Source organism: Rosa rugosa, chromosome 5, assembly GCF_958449725.1.
Source record: "Rosa rugosa chromosome 5, drRosRugo1.1, whole genome shotgun sequence".
Lineage (NCBI taxonomy): Eukaryota > Viridiplantae > Streptophyta > Magnoliopsida > Rosales > Rosaceae > Rosa > Rosa rugosa.
The window spans coordinates 42187669-42202516 of NC_084824.1; the positions used below are offsets into that span (position 1 = coordinate 42187669).

A 14848-nucleotide genomic window follows, 5' to 3' on the forward strand; every position below is an offset into this window, starting at 1 on the left:
CTTGACTCAAATGAATGATTATTACTCTGTCTAGCTAGTTTGTTCTCATTTCTAATCTCCCAATCAACTTAAAGATACAATATAGATCACTTGATGCTTATGGTTAATTAATTATTCTCATCAATTTTGTTTTCACCTATTAACATATATCATAAAAATATCGATCAATGTCTTGATCTATAATCAATCAATCGAAATTCAATTATTCAAGCTTTCCTTGAACAATGATATAAATTCAAATCAATGAGAATAATTAATTAATAAGACAAAACCTAGTATTTCATAGCAACACTATTCAAGGTTTTAGGGGTAGACCACAATATTTGGGTCTTAGGGTTTCATAAATCATTTTTTATTGCTATTAGGGTTCCAAGTATCACAATTGAACAAAAAAAAAAATTCACATTCAACAACTACAATGAACATGTTAGGAATCAAAAAATATTGATATCATGAAAGATTAGAGAAAAGATAAGAAGAAACAAGAGTCTCTCTATAACCAACCTCTTTGCGCGCAAAGAGAAAACTTTGATAGATTTAAAAAAAATAAAAATAAAAATAAAGTCTTTGATAGACTTTTTCAAATCTTTGGTCTTGTGGCTAGAAAATTATTGGAATTTGGTATGTATAGTTAATACTACAAAGTCAATTATTATCCTTGATTTTCTAATTCCATTTTTTTTTTTTGAATCCAAGGAGGTCAGATATATTAATGTTCAGCAAGCAGTACCAGAAACGACACACCCATAAGGGCCGACAGAAAGAGCCGTCCTGTAGGACATACAAAGGACCTATACTAACATAGAACCTACGCACTCCCGGGTACACCCACCTTTTAAGGACTAATAAGCACCTTTATTCTTACAAAATCTAGTAGCGCAGAAGCAAGGTAATATAAAAGTAACAACCGAGCTAACTAGATTCTGCGACCTATGAAAATTTAAACATTGCTAGTAGATGAGGGTGCAAATTCCTCATCTACCAGAATAAAATTAAAAACAAAAAAGACAAAAGCAAACCAAACCCTAGCAAAGATGGAAGCCATAGCCCATGAAAGGGCCCAGGCCCAACCACAGTTGCTAAGGACACCCCAAGCATATACTTTTTCCATCATCACACCGCCGCCGCGCCACCTGCAGCGCCGCCGTCCTCTTTGAATCCCTTCTTGCAACCAGACCAAAACATAGCCGCATCCAAATCCCAAACCCGGAAACCACTGCCTAGAAACGGAGGTTTCGGGCCCAAGGAGAACAAAACAACCCTTGTCTCTAGCCGGTCAGTCGCAATTCCTGCATAGCACCTGGCAATAGTATCGCCACCACAACACTCGATCTGAGATTGGTCGTCTTTCCCCGCAGGACCACCACCATCATCACTCGGCTCCATCAGCACCAAATCGAGATCCACCCTCGATTCGATTGACTTCGACAGAAAAAGGAGGCAGCAAGAGGCCCCGCTATCCACCCTCCTTCCACCATCATCGATCTGCCCAGCCAAACCCACATAGTTGATATACTCAAAACCATGACACGCCGCTTTCGCAACCGTTATCAGAGGACCACCGCCAATAGAACCCGCCGGCCATAGAGCAAAAGTGCCTCTGGTCAATACAAGATGGCCAGATGAAGCAAGATCGGGGACATGATGAAACAGAAATCCATCACCGTCACCAGAAGAGCGAACAGAGAAGAGGGGATAACCCACCTTCTCGATCGTAGGTTTACCGCCGCCACTAGGGTTAGATAGCCGCGGGCGGACATACTCTCGTGAGAGAGTCAGAGAGAGAGCCATTTGATTTTTCTAATTCCATAAGTATGAATGAAATTTTGAATACCTCTGAACTTTTATTCATTTTTAAAAGTCTTAATTGAATACCCCTAGATTTTGGTGGAATTCATAAAGTCTTTAAAAATCCTAATCGAATACCCCAAGACTTTCATGGACTGCTGAAAGTCTATATTTAATACACCCAGACTTTTAAATTCCATAGATTTCTTAAAGTTCCACTAATTCCATATACAATACACCCCCAATTGTATCACCTTATTTTCTGAAGTGCCCCCTCTCATTTACCAAAGAGGAAGTGGAATCCCAACTTTAAATATATTCCACCAAAGGAAGGACAATTATAATTACAATGCTTGTTAGTTTGGTTCATTTTTTTTTTTTTTAAATATTAGATGTGTGCCACAGTTTCGATTATAGGTGAGAGACTAATTAACATTACAGGTTTACAACAGGTTTCATGCATCATAGAGTATCACAAATTCGTTGTAAAAAAAAAAAAAAATATGGGAGTGCTTTTGCTAATTGTAGTTTTGGTGCTTGGATACAATTTGCAGACTGTATCTGAAACTTCCTAATATGTTCAAGGATGCAGAAGCAGATGCAAATAAGACAACCTATAAGGGAATATTGCAACCTTCTACGAACCTCCATATAGTATATACTCGTAAGTATACTATGTTTACTGCAACTAAATTACTGTGGAAAATGTGATAATTAATATCAAGAACTAAACCCTGAAGGCTAGGGTCTTAGCTAAAATCAAAGTTCCAGAAGGGTATCTTTTCACCTTTTCTTTTTGTAGCCTCTTCATGCTATGGAAATCGCAGTCGCGGAAACTTGATTGCAGCTGCGAGCCATGATTTATGGAAGAACAAGGCGGCTTGCGGTTTATATTATCAGCTTTGTTGTACTGGCCTGGGCCTGTAAGCTAGTAATGTATCACTGGACACCCCGGTAAGGACACGGATTTAAGGTTTCAGTTGAGATCGTTGATTTTTGTCAAACTAAGAGTTTTGGAACCATAAATCTTTCTCAGGATGTCTTCAAAATGCTTGTTGTTCCCGGTGTTGGGAGAATCCAAATCGAGTAATACTATCGACTAAACTGGTAGCACCTATAGATTTGCAGAAATATTTTTGCTTAATCGTAAAGTAAGATAAACATTTCAATTAATAATTGACATAGATTAATGGTTTAGTGATCAATCTGTAGACTAGTGATAGACTGATAGCTGCACACTTTTTAGCTTTATCACTTTTCATCACTACTATCACGAGGATCAAAATAGCTTGCTCATAAGTCGGATCAAAATAGTGTTTGGTTCAACGATTTCTCCTTTAATATTTCACAACCTCACTTGTTTGATAAGCTTCGATCTTTTAAAGATATATTCCTCAGAGATATGCTTCTTAATTATTTTGTTCATTAAAAAAAAGTGATAACTGAACACTCACAGTATACATGTGTGTGTGTACAGGGCCCTTCTTATGAGAGATCTTTTTTTTTTTAGCCATTTTAAGGGATCGCTCATTAAACTCTCTTTTCAATCACATATTCACATCTTAACCGTTCAATTTTTAGGTATATATGAGTAGATCATCTCTGCAAATTTTCAGCTAAATTGATAATCATTAAGGCATTCAAATATGAACACGAACGATTCAGGTTGGACAGATTTGATTCGTTTATTGATTTAATCTAGTTCAATGTCTTACGATCATCAATTTGGTTGAAAATTTACTGAAATGATCTATACATTAGGACCTAAAAATTGAACAATCGAGATGCCGAAATACGATCAAAAAGTGGGTCCCACAATGAATCTCTTAAAATGACCAAAAAAATGGATCCTTTAGTGGAAGGGCCCGGTCCTTAAACTCATTTTTTTTTTTTAAAAAGATGTTTTTAAATAATCATAACCACTAATTCTCAAAAAAAAAAAAAAAATCATTTTTTTTTAATCGAAGGAGGTCAGCTAATTTATAATTCAGCAAGCAGTACCAAAAACGACACACCCCTGAGGGGCCGACAAAAAGAGCCGTCCTTTAGGACATACAAATGACCTATTCTAAAAAACAGAACCTCGCACTCCCGGGTACACCCACATTTTAAGGAGATTTACGCACCTTTATTCTAACAAAACCTAGAAACTCAGAAGAGGTTTAAATAAAAGTTACAATCGAGCACTAGATTTTGCGACCTCTAACATTTAAGCACTAACTTGGGCCAAAGAGACCCAAATCTTCCAAAACCACATCAGATGGGCAGTCCAAGTCCAGTAGAGACTGGCCCAGTACAGCCCAACACAAGGAAACCCTAGCATCCTTTCCCATTCACCAACCGCCGTCGTAGACCATCCCACCGCCGCCGACCGTGCCATCTCAATCACAGGCCCGCTGACGACGGCATGCAACACCAGCCAGCCGTCGCCATAAAAGTCCATCCGGCCACCATCGTAACTAGCGCAGCCACCTTGCATATCAGGACCAGCCAAATCACCCTGACCCTCGCCGCCAGGTTATCCCCACCACCACCATCGAACAGGAATCCCAACAAGAACCTTGGTCCACCCGAAACCAAGCCAGCCAAATTCCATGCCCGAGCAGAGCCCCACCACCGTCGACAAACCTCAGTTGCCACAGCCCAAAGCATCATCAAGCAGCAATCACCGCCATCCACTTCAACCACGAACCCGCTTCCACAGATCCAGTTCTGGTTAGGCACCAGATCATCCCCATGACCAACATCCGGGGCTTGAGAAAGAAAATTAGGAAAATGTCGTCGGACTACCCCGCCGTCACCACCATAGTTTAGATCACACAAGGAGGATAACCCATCCTGCCAGATCGTAGATATCCTACCTCCACCAGCCAAGAAGAGAGACAAAGGAGAAAACTCTCTTACGAGAGGCAGAAGCATAGCCATTCAGAGCTTCCAAAAGAAAAAGAAAAAAATCATAACCACTCATTCTTTAGTTACCTACACATATATGAATCCTATAAAAAATTAGTCAAATCGGAAAACGTTTAACCATTTGATTAGCACAATGTTCGTTTTAATTTTATCTAACGGACTACATTTGTTTACACAATTTTGAGTGACCAAATGATTGTGGATTTGGTTGATTTTTTGTAGACACAATTCTTGCGTAGGAATCTAAAGGATCAACGGTTGAAATTATTGAATTATGTCATATATATACTAGTATAAATTGTAAAAAATCCTCAAATTCTTGAAGTAAGGATGTCCTCTCTCTTGATCCTCCCTCTACACACACACACACACACACACACACACACACACACACACATACAATCTATTGTCCCTTAATAGAGGGGCAATAGATAGTCTATTGCGCCTATCTATTGCCCCCTAATAGACGTCAATGTACTCCAATAGAGGGGCAATAGACGTCTACTGCTCTCCAATAGAACTTTCGGTTACCGGAATGGGAACTAATCTTCTTAAAATTAGACAAATAAAACTTTGATTAAAGAAAAAAAAAGAGGAGATTACATCAATTCAAAATGTCTATTGCCCCCCAATAGATATTCAAAACCTGTTTTTTCCTTTCCTTCTGCCCCATTACTTAAAAAAAAAGAAAAGATTTGGGCACCCAAGTCTTCTCCTTCTTCTCCCTTTCACCGGTTGCAGACCTCAACTGTGAGACGTGAAGAGATGGACGCCTCAATTTCTCGATTCTGTACCTTGTGGAAGCTCACGTCGCTGGAGTAGCCAAGGCTGTTGAACTGGTCGGCGACGGAGGAATCGGGAAACGAGGTCGGAAACGACGACGTTAATTTAGGCGATGAGGTTGAGGGACTGGCTGCAGATCAAGACTAAAGTGGTCGGCCGGAGTTCTGAAGCGAGTTTAGGGATATGTCCAGCGAGTCTTCCATTTTTTTTTTGGATGAGACGACGCCGGCTCCTCCGCCGCCGACTGCCTCGGAGTTCGTCGTTGTCGAATTCAAACCATGTAAGCTGGACTTGATCGAAACTGGAAATGGAAGAGAGAGAGAGAGATCGTATGCTTCGCCGGAAATGAGAGCACGGAGATCACGACCGGCGACGCCATCGGACTGAGGACCGCGGAGACTCGGAGTGAAGAGGAACGATCGGATAGAGAGAGAGAAATCGGAGAGAGAGAGAGAGAGAGAGAGAGAGAGAGAGAGAGAGAGAGAGAGAGAGAGAGAGAGAGAGAGAGAGAGAGAGAGAGAGAGAGAGAGAGAGAGAGAGTATGCTTCGCCGGAAATGAGAGCACGGAGATCACGACCGGTGATGCCATCGGACTGAGGACCGCGGCGACTCGGAGCGAAGAGGAACGATCAGATAGAGAGAGAGAAACCGGATCGGAGGAGGAGAGAGATAGAGAGTGGCAGTGGATGTAATTAATTAATTGATTTAAGGGCAAAATGATTATTTGGTGTTAAATTGGGTAGGTGGGAACAAAAATCTGTTGTTGGGGTAAATGAGATAATTTTTGCTTATTTTAGGGCTTTGGGTCAAGGACCTTTTTTTAAAGTATATTGGAGGCCTGATAAGTAAGGAGGTCCAAACCACTGCAAGTGGCCTAATGGTTCTTGCCTAGTTGGGTGTGCTCTCCGACCTAGGTTCGAATCCCGAAGCTGTCAAAGTGCCCAGACACTGTGCTGTAATGCACAGTTGGAGCATTTCATATGCGCCGAAGGGGTTTATCTTGGGCCTAGGAAGCCTTTGAGTTTCCCTTGACAAAATCAAAAAAAAAAAAAAAAAGTAAGGAGGTCCATATACTAATTTTAAAAGTATGAATAGAAGCACTCAAAAATTAAATAAATGAAAACAAACTTTTTTCTCAAAAAAAAAAAAAAAAAAAAAAAAAAAAACGAAAAATGCGTCTGATAAAATGCCCTTACAGGACCCGAGTCACCTTCACTAGGATCCCTCCAACCGCAAGCCAGAGCCGTCGCGTCGTCGGCCTCAGCCCACCGTACTCTCATCTTCGGTTGAATTTCTCTCCCCTTTAGGTACGTCACTGCCTCTCAATTTCTCTCCTTTCCTTCTCTCATTCTTCCACCCTTTGCAACATTATGTAATCTTTGCTCTGCTAAGTTTGTAGATTACCAATTGCATACTGGTTTCTGCTAATTTGGATTTATATAGCTGCGCTTGATACATCTGTTCTAGGGTTTAGTTGCTTTTTCTGGAGATTTGTCTAATAGTCTTGTATCCATTGAATAAAAATCACATCTTTGGCTTCCCCAATTGTAAGAACAATCAATGGAAGTTATTTAGTACTGAAATCTATGACAATTTAGAGGTGCTGATGCAAGTTTGGATTTTATATAGAAATGAAAACTATTTATATTGTAAAAGCAGCAGGCTTTATTTGTTCTGGGATGGTATCGAAGTTTGGAGTTTTGACTTTTGGGTGATAGGAATTCGGTTTACTATTTAAGCCGAAAATAAAGAGAATGATAGATGATGGAATGGGTTGAAGCATTTGGCTTTTTAGGGTGATTAAATTTCTGCAGGCCGAAGAGTTCTAGGGAGGGACACCTTCTGTAAGGGAGTTCCATTACTGCTAAACTGTCTGCAAAAGATAATTGATTTTGATAAATGCTTTCCTATCTCTTCTTGTGAACCCCTCTATCTCTTTTGTAAAATTGACATGAGGATATTGTTCGACCATAGTGATTATAACAAATACTTGTCACTACATAATCCTTGGCATGTTCCTTAAAACTTTTTAGCTTCCAGTTTTTTGTATGTGCTTCTTCACTCAAAATGGCTGTGGATTTCAGGCATGAACTTGAGGTGGTGGGTTATTGTAAAGGTATCAGACACAAAGATCATCTGACCACACATTGTACCACAGCACTTGCAGGTAATTCTTCTCTTAACTTTTTAAAGTATTGCGGGCTTTTATGCGTCTGATTTAGATATGTGGTGACCTTATGGAGTAAATAAATGGCTATTTATGCTAGAATACGAAGTCACAATGGCCTTTATGACTTCTGTCATGGTGATATAAACATATTCTGGCCAGTTGTTTCATGTTATATTTGCCAATAATATCTATCACTATGGTCCTTAGTCCATGGGTGATGGGTCATTGTAGGCTATCCAAGTTTTGCTGGATAGCCATTTTCTGTGTTTTGTGACTTTCTCCTGTTTTTATCCCTTTTTTTTTTTTTTTTGTATCTTCTTCTGAATGTGTTCTTCACGAGTCCAATCACATTCTGTATTTGGTTTTTTTTTTGGCCTGCTATCTAAAATCCACATTCATCTAAAGGTATATCAATTTTGTGTATACAAGTCATCAGAATTTTTGTGATCAACCTCTTTTACACTTTAGTACAAAGTAAATCTTGCACTTTTTCTTATCAGTAATTCAGTTTTGATACGGTTATAATATCTTACTACTATTTTTCTTGTTCTTTTTTTGCAGGGTGACTTTTTGGCAGTAGTTGCATAGACGCTTATACCCTTTGTACTCATTTCCTTTATCTGTTTGCTTTCTTTTTGTTGGTATGTACTTTATTTTTCCTTCTAACTGTTTATTAGTGCTCTGGAATTCGGTTTATGATTTCCTTTGCCATAATACCTGTTTATTAATGCTCTCTGTCTAATACCCTTTTTCCTTGTAGTGTTTCAATATCTCCAAAGATGGCTGCCATTGATGATGGTTTGAAGAAGCTCGAGTACCTTTCCTTGGTTTCCAAAGTCTGTTCAGAGCTGGAAACCCATCTAGGGTTTGGGGATAAAGTTCTTGCTGAGTTCATAACTGAGATGGGACGAAACTGTGGGAACGTGGATGAATTTGATGCCAAATTGAAGGAGAACGGTGCCGAGATGCCCGATTACTTTGTCCGCACACTCCTCACTATCATTCATGCAATTCTTCCTCCGAAGCCAAAGTCTGAGAATGACTCAATGATAGAGAATACTACTGAAGGTAAGAAGACCAAGTTTAAGGCTCTGTCTATTGCTGATAACAGGGATAGGGTAAATGATCTCCAGAGGGAAATTGAGATGGAGACCAAGGAAAAGAAAAATGACCGAGAAGAGTGGGGTGATGAGCGTGAAGAAGATAGGCGTAGAGGTAGAGGTAGAGATAGAGACAGATATGGGGAAAGAGATCGAGACAGAGATAGAGATAGGGATAGGAGAGAGAGGGGCAGGGATAGGTATGACAGAGATGAGAGGCGAAAAGATACACATCATGATTATGATAAGGGAAGGCATACAGACCGATCCAATAAGCACAGAAGGGATGGGTATCAAGAGGATGAAGATGTTAGAGAGGAGGGTGGTAACAGGAGAGGAGGTGGGGATCAGCGGAGTGGACTGCACCATTCTGATGAGCCTGAATTGTATCAGGTTTATAAGGGCAGGGTATCAAAAGTCATGGACACGGGTTGCTTTGTTCAGTTCAGTGACTTTAGGGGGAAGGAGGGTCTGGTTCATGTTTCACAGATGGCAACGCGGCGTATTGGTAATGCTAAAGATGTGGTGAAGAGGGATCAAGAGGTCTATGTTAAGGTGATTTCAGTTTCTGGTCAGAAGTTGAGCCTTTCAATGAGGGATGTTGATCAGCATACCGGAAAGGATTTGCTTCCATTGAAGAAGAGCTCAGAGGATGATGCTCATAGGACAAACCCTTCGGTATCAAAGCATGATGGGCCTGTGACAAGGACTGGTCTTTCTGGGATTAGAATTGTGGAAGAGAACAATGTTGCCCCTTCTCGGCGGCCATTAAAGAGAATGAGCTCGCCGGAGAAGTGGGAAGCCAAACAGTTGATTGCCTCAGGTGTTTTGGGTGTTACAGAATATCCAATGTATGATGAGGAAACAGAGGGGATGCTTTATGAAGAAGAGGGAGCTGAGGAAGAGCTTGAAATTGAGCTTAATGAGGATGAGCCAGCCTTTTTGCAAGGGCAAAGCAGGTATTCTGTAGATATGTCACCTGTGAAAATCTTTAAGAATCCAGAGGGGTCATTAAGTCGTGCAGCTGCACTTCAATCTGCACTTATTAAAGAGCGCAGAGAAGTGCGTGAGCAGCAGCAAAGAACCATGTTGGATTCAATCCCAAAGGATCTGAATCGTCCTTGGGAAGATCCAATGCCAGAGACTGGTGAGAGGCATCTTGCACAGGAGCTTAGAGGTGTTGGTTTGTCGGCCTATGACATGCCTGAGTGGAAGAAGGATGCTTTTGGGAAGACTGTCAGTTTTGGGCAGAGGTCAAAGCTCTCACTTCAGGAACAGAGGCAGAGCTTGCCCATCTACAAGCTCAAGAAAGAATTGGTTCAGGCAGTGCATGAAAATCAAGTTCTTGTTGTCATTGGTGAGACTGGTTCGGGCAAGACAACCCAGGTAACACAATATCTTGCAGAAGCAGGTTACACAACAATGGGTAAGATTGGGTGTACACAACCACGTAGGGTGGCCGCGATGTCTGTAGCCAAGAGAGTTGCTGAAGAATTTGGTTGTCGTTTGGGGGAGGAAGTTGGCTATGCTATTCGTTTTGAGGATTGCACTGGCCCTGATACTGTCATCAAGTACATGACTGATGGTATGCTTCTTAGGGAGATTTTGATCGATGAAAACCTTTCTCAGTACTCTGTGGTCATGCTTGATGAAGCTCATGAGAGGACAATCCATACAGATGTTCTTTTTGGATTATTGAAGAAACTTATCAAGCGGAGACCAGACCTACGTTTGATTGTCACATCTGCTACCTTAGATGCTGAGAAGTTTTCAGGTTATTTCTTCGACTGTAACATCTTCACTATACCAGGGAGAACTTTTCCTGTAGAGATACTATACACCAAGCAGCCAGAAAGTGATTATCTTGATGCATCTCTAATCACTGTTCTACAGATTCACTTAACAGAACCAGAAGGGGACATCCTTCTCTTCTTGACGGGACAGGAAGAAATTGATTTCTCATGCCAGTCACTTTTTGAGAGGATGAAAGGTCTTGGTAAAAATGTACCTGAGTTGATTATCTTACCAGTTTACAGTGCCCTTCCTAGTGAAATGCAGTCTAGGATTTTTGATCCAGCTCCACCTGGGAAGAGGAAAGTAGTTGTGGCTACTAATATTGCTGAGGCATCACTAACCATTGATGGGATATTTTATGTAATTGATCCTGGATTTGCAAAGCAAAATGTTTATAACCCAAAGCAAGGGCTGGATTCACTGGTCATAACCCCAATTTCACAAGCATCAGCCAAGCAAAGAGCTGGGCGCGCTGGGCGTACTGGGCCTGGAAAGTGTTACCGCCTCTACACTGAGAGTGCATACCGCAACGAGATGTCCCCTACTTCAGTTCCAGAAATTCAGAGGATAAATCTTGGGTTAACTACACTTACCATGAAAGCAATGGGGATAAACGATCTGTTGTCTTTTGATTTTATGGATCCTCCCTCACCCCAAGCACTCATTTCTGCTATGGAACAACTGTACAGTTTAGGAGCACTCGACGAGGAGGGGCTTCTCACCAAACTGGGTAGGAAAATGGCTGAGTTTCCTCTTGATCCACCACTATCTAAGATGCTACTGGCCAGTGTGGACCTTGGATGCAGTGATGAGATCTTGACCATGATTGCCATGATTCAGACAGGCAATATATTTTACAGGCCTAGGGAAAAACAAGCCCAGGCTGATCAGAAGAGAGCCAAGTTTTTCCAGCCAGAGGGAGACCATCTGACTTTACTTGCAGTGTATGAGGCTTGGAAAGCTAAGAACTTTTCAGGGCCATGGTGCTTTGAGAACTTCGTTCAGTCTCGATCCCTTAGGAGGGCACAGGATGTCAGAAAACAGCTTCTAAGCATCATGGATAAGTATGTGCTTCTAATTTGTCTTGCATGGCTGCATGGTATTTTTTTTCTTTCTTTCCTGGTTCACATTTGCATGCATGGTTTATAAAATTGTAATTTTGCATCCTTGGTACATTGCATGATTCAGAAAAGTCAATCTAGCATGCTTTTCTCCCTTGTACTTTTGGTAATGCTGAATGTGCATGCCTACTTTATGTTTTAGAATCCAGATATGTACTGAACAGTAAATAGGTTATTGTGAATATCATGTGATTACAGAATACAGACTATATATTCAGAAACTTAAGGTCAAAGAGTTACCACCATCAGGGGAATAAGTGTTGTAACTTCTTACTCACATTTTTGTCTATAGCCTAGTATTTAAACAAGCATCTCAAGTGTAGCCATTCTAGTTATTAAGATGTTGATAGAGCAGTTTTTTTCTCAGACATATGTATGTATATAGTGTTAAAATGACGCCCAAAAGAAATATGTACCTCAGATATTCTGATACCCCCAGAATTTTATCATGTTGTATTGGATATGGCCTGGATACAGTGGGAAAAAAAAGGCTATTTTGTTGCACCTGATAAAGTACATCGGTATCCTTGGTGTCTTAAATGATGACTAAAAGGCAGAGGAGAGAGACATGCTTCATCACTTACTTTGTTCAACAAATATAAAAAAAAATCTGATTCAATGACTACTTTTGTTGCAATTAAATTTACCATATTTATCAAGAGCATTCATAATCTATGCTGTGCCCTTGCTGTTTTGTACCCCATTAATTCATATATTATCTGTTAGAAGTAAACTGCTGGTCAATTATATAAAAGTTCAGTAATCTCAGTTGATGATAAACTGTGTTCTGACTATTGGTTGTGAGTTTCAGGTATAAACTGGATGTTGTGAGTGCTGGAAAGAATTTTACACAGATCAGGAAGGCAATTACAGCGGGATTTTTCTTCCATGGTGCTAGAAAGGACCCTCAGGAGGGGTATAGAACCTTAGTGGAGAACCAGCCAGTTTATATCCATCCAAGCAGTGCGCTCTTCCAGAGACAACCAGATTGGATCATCTACCATGAGTTGGTTATGACTACGAAGGAGTATATGCGTGAGGTAACCGTCGTTGACCCCAAATGGCTTGTGGAACTAGCACCCAGGTTCTTCAAAGTGGCAGACCCTACCAAGATGAGTAAGCGCAAGCGTCAAGAGCGTATTGAACCGCTATATGACAGATACCATGAACCAAACTCTTGGCGTCTTAGTAAACGACGTGCATGATATGTGTTGTTTTCAAGCCTGCTGTCAGCGTGAATGTGTTTTGATTTTTCTTTTAGTGCAAATGTAAACGGATTGTAAGACAACTTCCGCATACTCTATCTACTTCGTATCCATTTTGGGGTCAAAGAAGAAAATCACAGCTCCAGCAGTCTCCATCTGGCTCTCTATTTGGAAACATATTTGCCTCTGCACATCTGGTGCAGAGGAGAGAGAAACAAAGGGCCATTTCTTTTGCAAGGGGCAGAAATTCAATTCCATAAGGTTCCAGTGTTGTTTCTTTCTTCACAACCGCTTCTGTTTCCAACTCATGAAAAAATCTTCCAAAACCTTTTGCACCATATCAGATTGGAGATTGAACGAGGTCTGTTTACTTACATAATAACAATGATTTTATCCTTTATTGACATATACCACCTTTTTTTTTTTTTTTTTTTTTTGAGGTTTTATTTTGGTACTAATTTTCTTTTACTTCGGTATATCTTTTATTGTTATGCCGTTCAATTAAAGTATCTAGAATACACTTTTTTTATGCCTACAACTGTGTTTGATGGGTGCTTCAGTGGACTGCTGACATCCTACAGTTCCAAGTCCAGGTTCATTGTTGTTTTAATTTCCTGAAGAGGGTAGTATTGGGAACCAGGGAATTTGATTAGAGGATTTAAAGAAGTTGAGAAGATTTCTTATATCTGTCTTTTGTCAGAATGGTCTTTTGATAATTGCTTTTCAAGTCTGTTGCGCCAAGCTAACCTATGTCTTTCTGGGACCTAAACACTGTACAGATAATAGGAATTCTTTATGGAAAATGGTTGACAGGTTAGTTTGTATTCAACTGTATATATACGTTTTTTTGTAGGTGTTCAGATTGCTTTTTGATGTTTACAGCAAAGAATGGAGTACTTAATTGTTTTAGGTTCCATAACTTAATTGTTTTAGGTTCCATAATTCTTGAGCTGCTTAAGGCTCGTTAAGTTAATGGAAACAATATTATTCAGTAACTTATTGGTATAGATGGTTCACATGGTAGAGGCAAAACAGAGTTATAAATCGTTCTGGATGACCATTGCTTTCTTATGTTTGGGAGTGGAGGGTTATGTTGAATTAATCAACACTTGGTTGTTTGAATAATTTTTATTTTGATGCTTATTATTTATCATATACACGAAACGTCTCCTGCGTGTTTGAACTTTGAACCATTATGAGTGTTTGGTTAAAAGTTCAAATACGTACTTTATATTACCTCAAAACAAACCTATATTTTTCTTCAGGTCCTTAAAACTGCAGTTTTTCTTCATCGATGGCAGGAAGGTCCCGCCCAGCTGCTTTAGCGGTGTCTTTCTCATGTTGGTGTGAGGCTTTGAGCTTTGACCAGTTTCACTTTGCTCTGAAAGTAAAGGGCCGCTGGGCATTCTGTTGAGGTTCGTTAGAGGCTAATTTTCTAGTGACTTCTTTTCCCCTCTCGAGTCTGCGGCATCTTGGTTGCAAGAATAGTGAATTTTATAATTTGCAGTTAAGTTGTGTTTCAAGATCTACTGTTTACTTTGTATAGATGCGGTTTTTGTATACAAAATGCTCTGTTTTTGTATCACAGTTTTGTTAAAAGAAGTAAATTATTTTGGAATTTGGATATATGGCCAAGTAGGGTACCTAGCCAAAAATGTCTCGGAGGAATGCAGTTCTGTACCTGGTGGACTGCAAAATAGTCAATTCATGTGTTAGATTATCTCTTTTCATGGGAGAAATGTTATTAGTACTTGCAGAAATCAAGCCATTTTGAAGTCATGAGGTCAGCGTGCATGGTTGTGGCTGGATTTGTTCTCCAGAATCTCACATGAGAGAAAAGAGAGCAAACTTGAGCTGAGGATGACCTCCCAGGAGATAATGGCTTCTCCATTCTCTGGCAAGTCATCCTCGGCTCATATGTACTATCGATGTCTTCATGCAAGACCCTTAGACACATGGAATTCTTAACCGCTC

General features: G+C 40.2%; 1 protein-coding gene across 4 annotated transcripts; it reads left to right on the top strand.

Annotated features, from left to right (window-relative positions):
• Positions 1-6653: 6653 nt before the first annotated feature.
• Positions 6654-14498, top strand: LOC133712904 (probable pre-mRNA-splicing factor ATP-dependent RNA helicase DEAH5). Of its 4 annotated transcripts, XM_062139016.1 has the most exons (7): positions 6654-6791; positions 7569-7651; positions 8216-8295; positions 8415-11612; positions 12481-13235; positions 13654-13687; positions 14176-14498. In XM_062139016.1, the coding sequence occupies exons 4-5, from the start codon at positions 8434-8436 to the stop codon at positions 12872-12874; spliced, it is 3573 nt and encodes a 1190-aa protein (XP_061995000.1). In that variant the 5' UTR covers positions 6654-6791; positions 7569-7651; positions 8216-8295; positions 8415-8433; the 3' UTR covers positions 12875-13235; positions 13654-13687; positions 14176-14498. The 4 variants fall into 4 exon arrangements, with proteins under 4 accessions (XP_061995000.1, XP_061994999.1, XP_061994998.1 ...); XM_062139015.1 differs by lacking the exon at positions 13654-13687 and having other exon boundaries at positions 14140-14498; XM_062139014.1 differs by lacking the exon at positions 13654-13687.
• The last annotated feature ends 350 nt before the right edge of the window (positions 14499-14848 follow it).

Coding starts and splice junctions, on each gene's coding strand:
- LOC133712904 (XM_062139016.1), top strand. CDS start 8,434: ATGGCTGCCATTGATGATGGTTTGAAGAAGCTCGAGTACCTTTCCTTG. Junction 11,613..12,480: donor CTTCTAAGCATCATGGATAA/GTATGTGCTTCT, acceptor TGTGAGTTTCAG/GTATAAACTGGATGTTGTGA.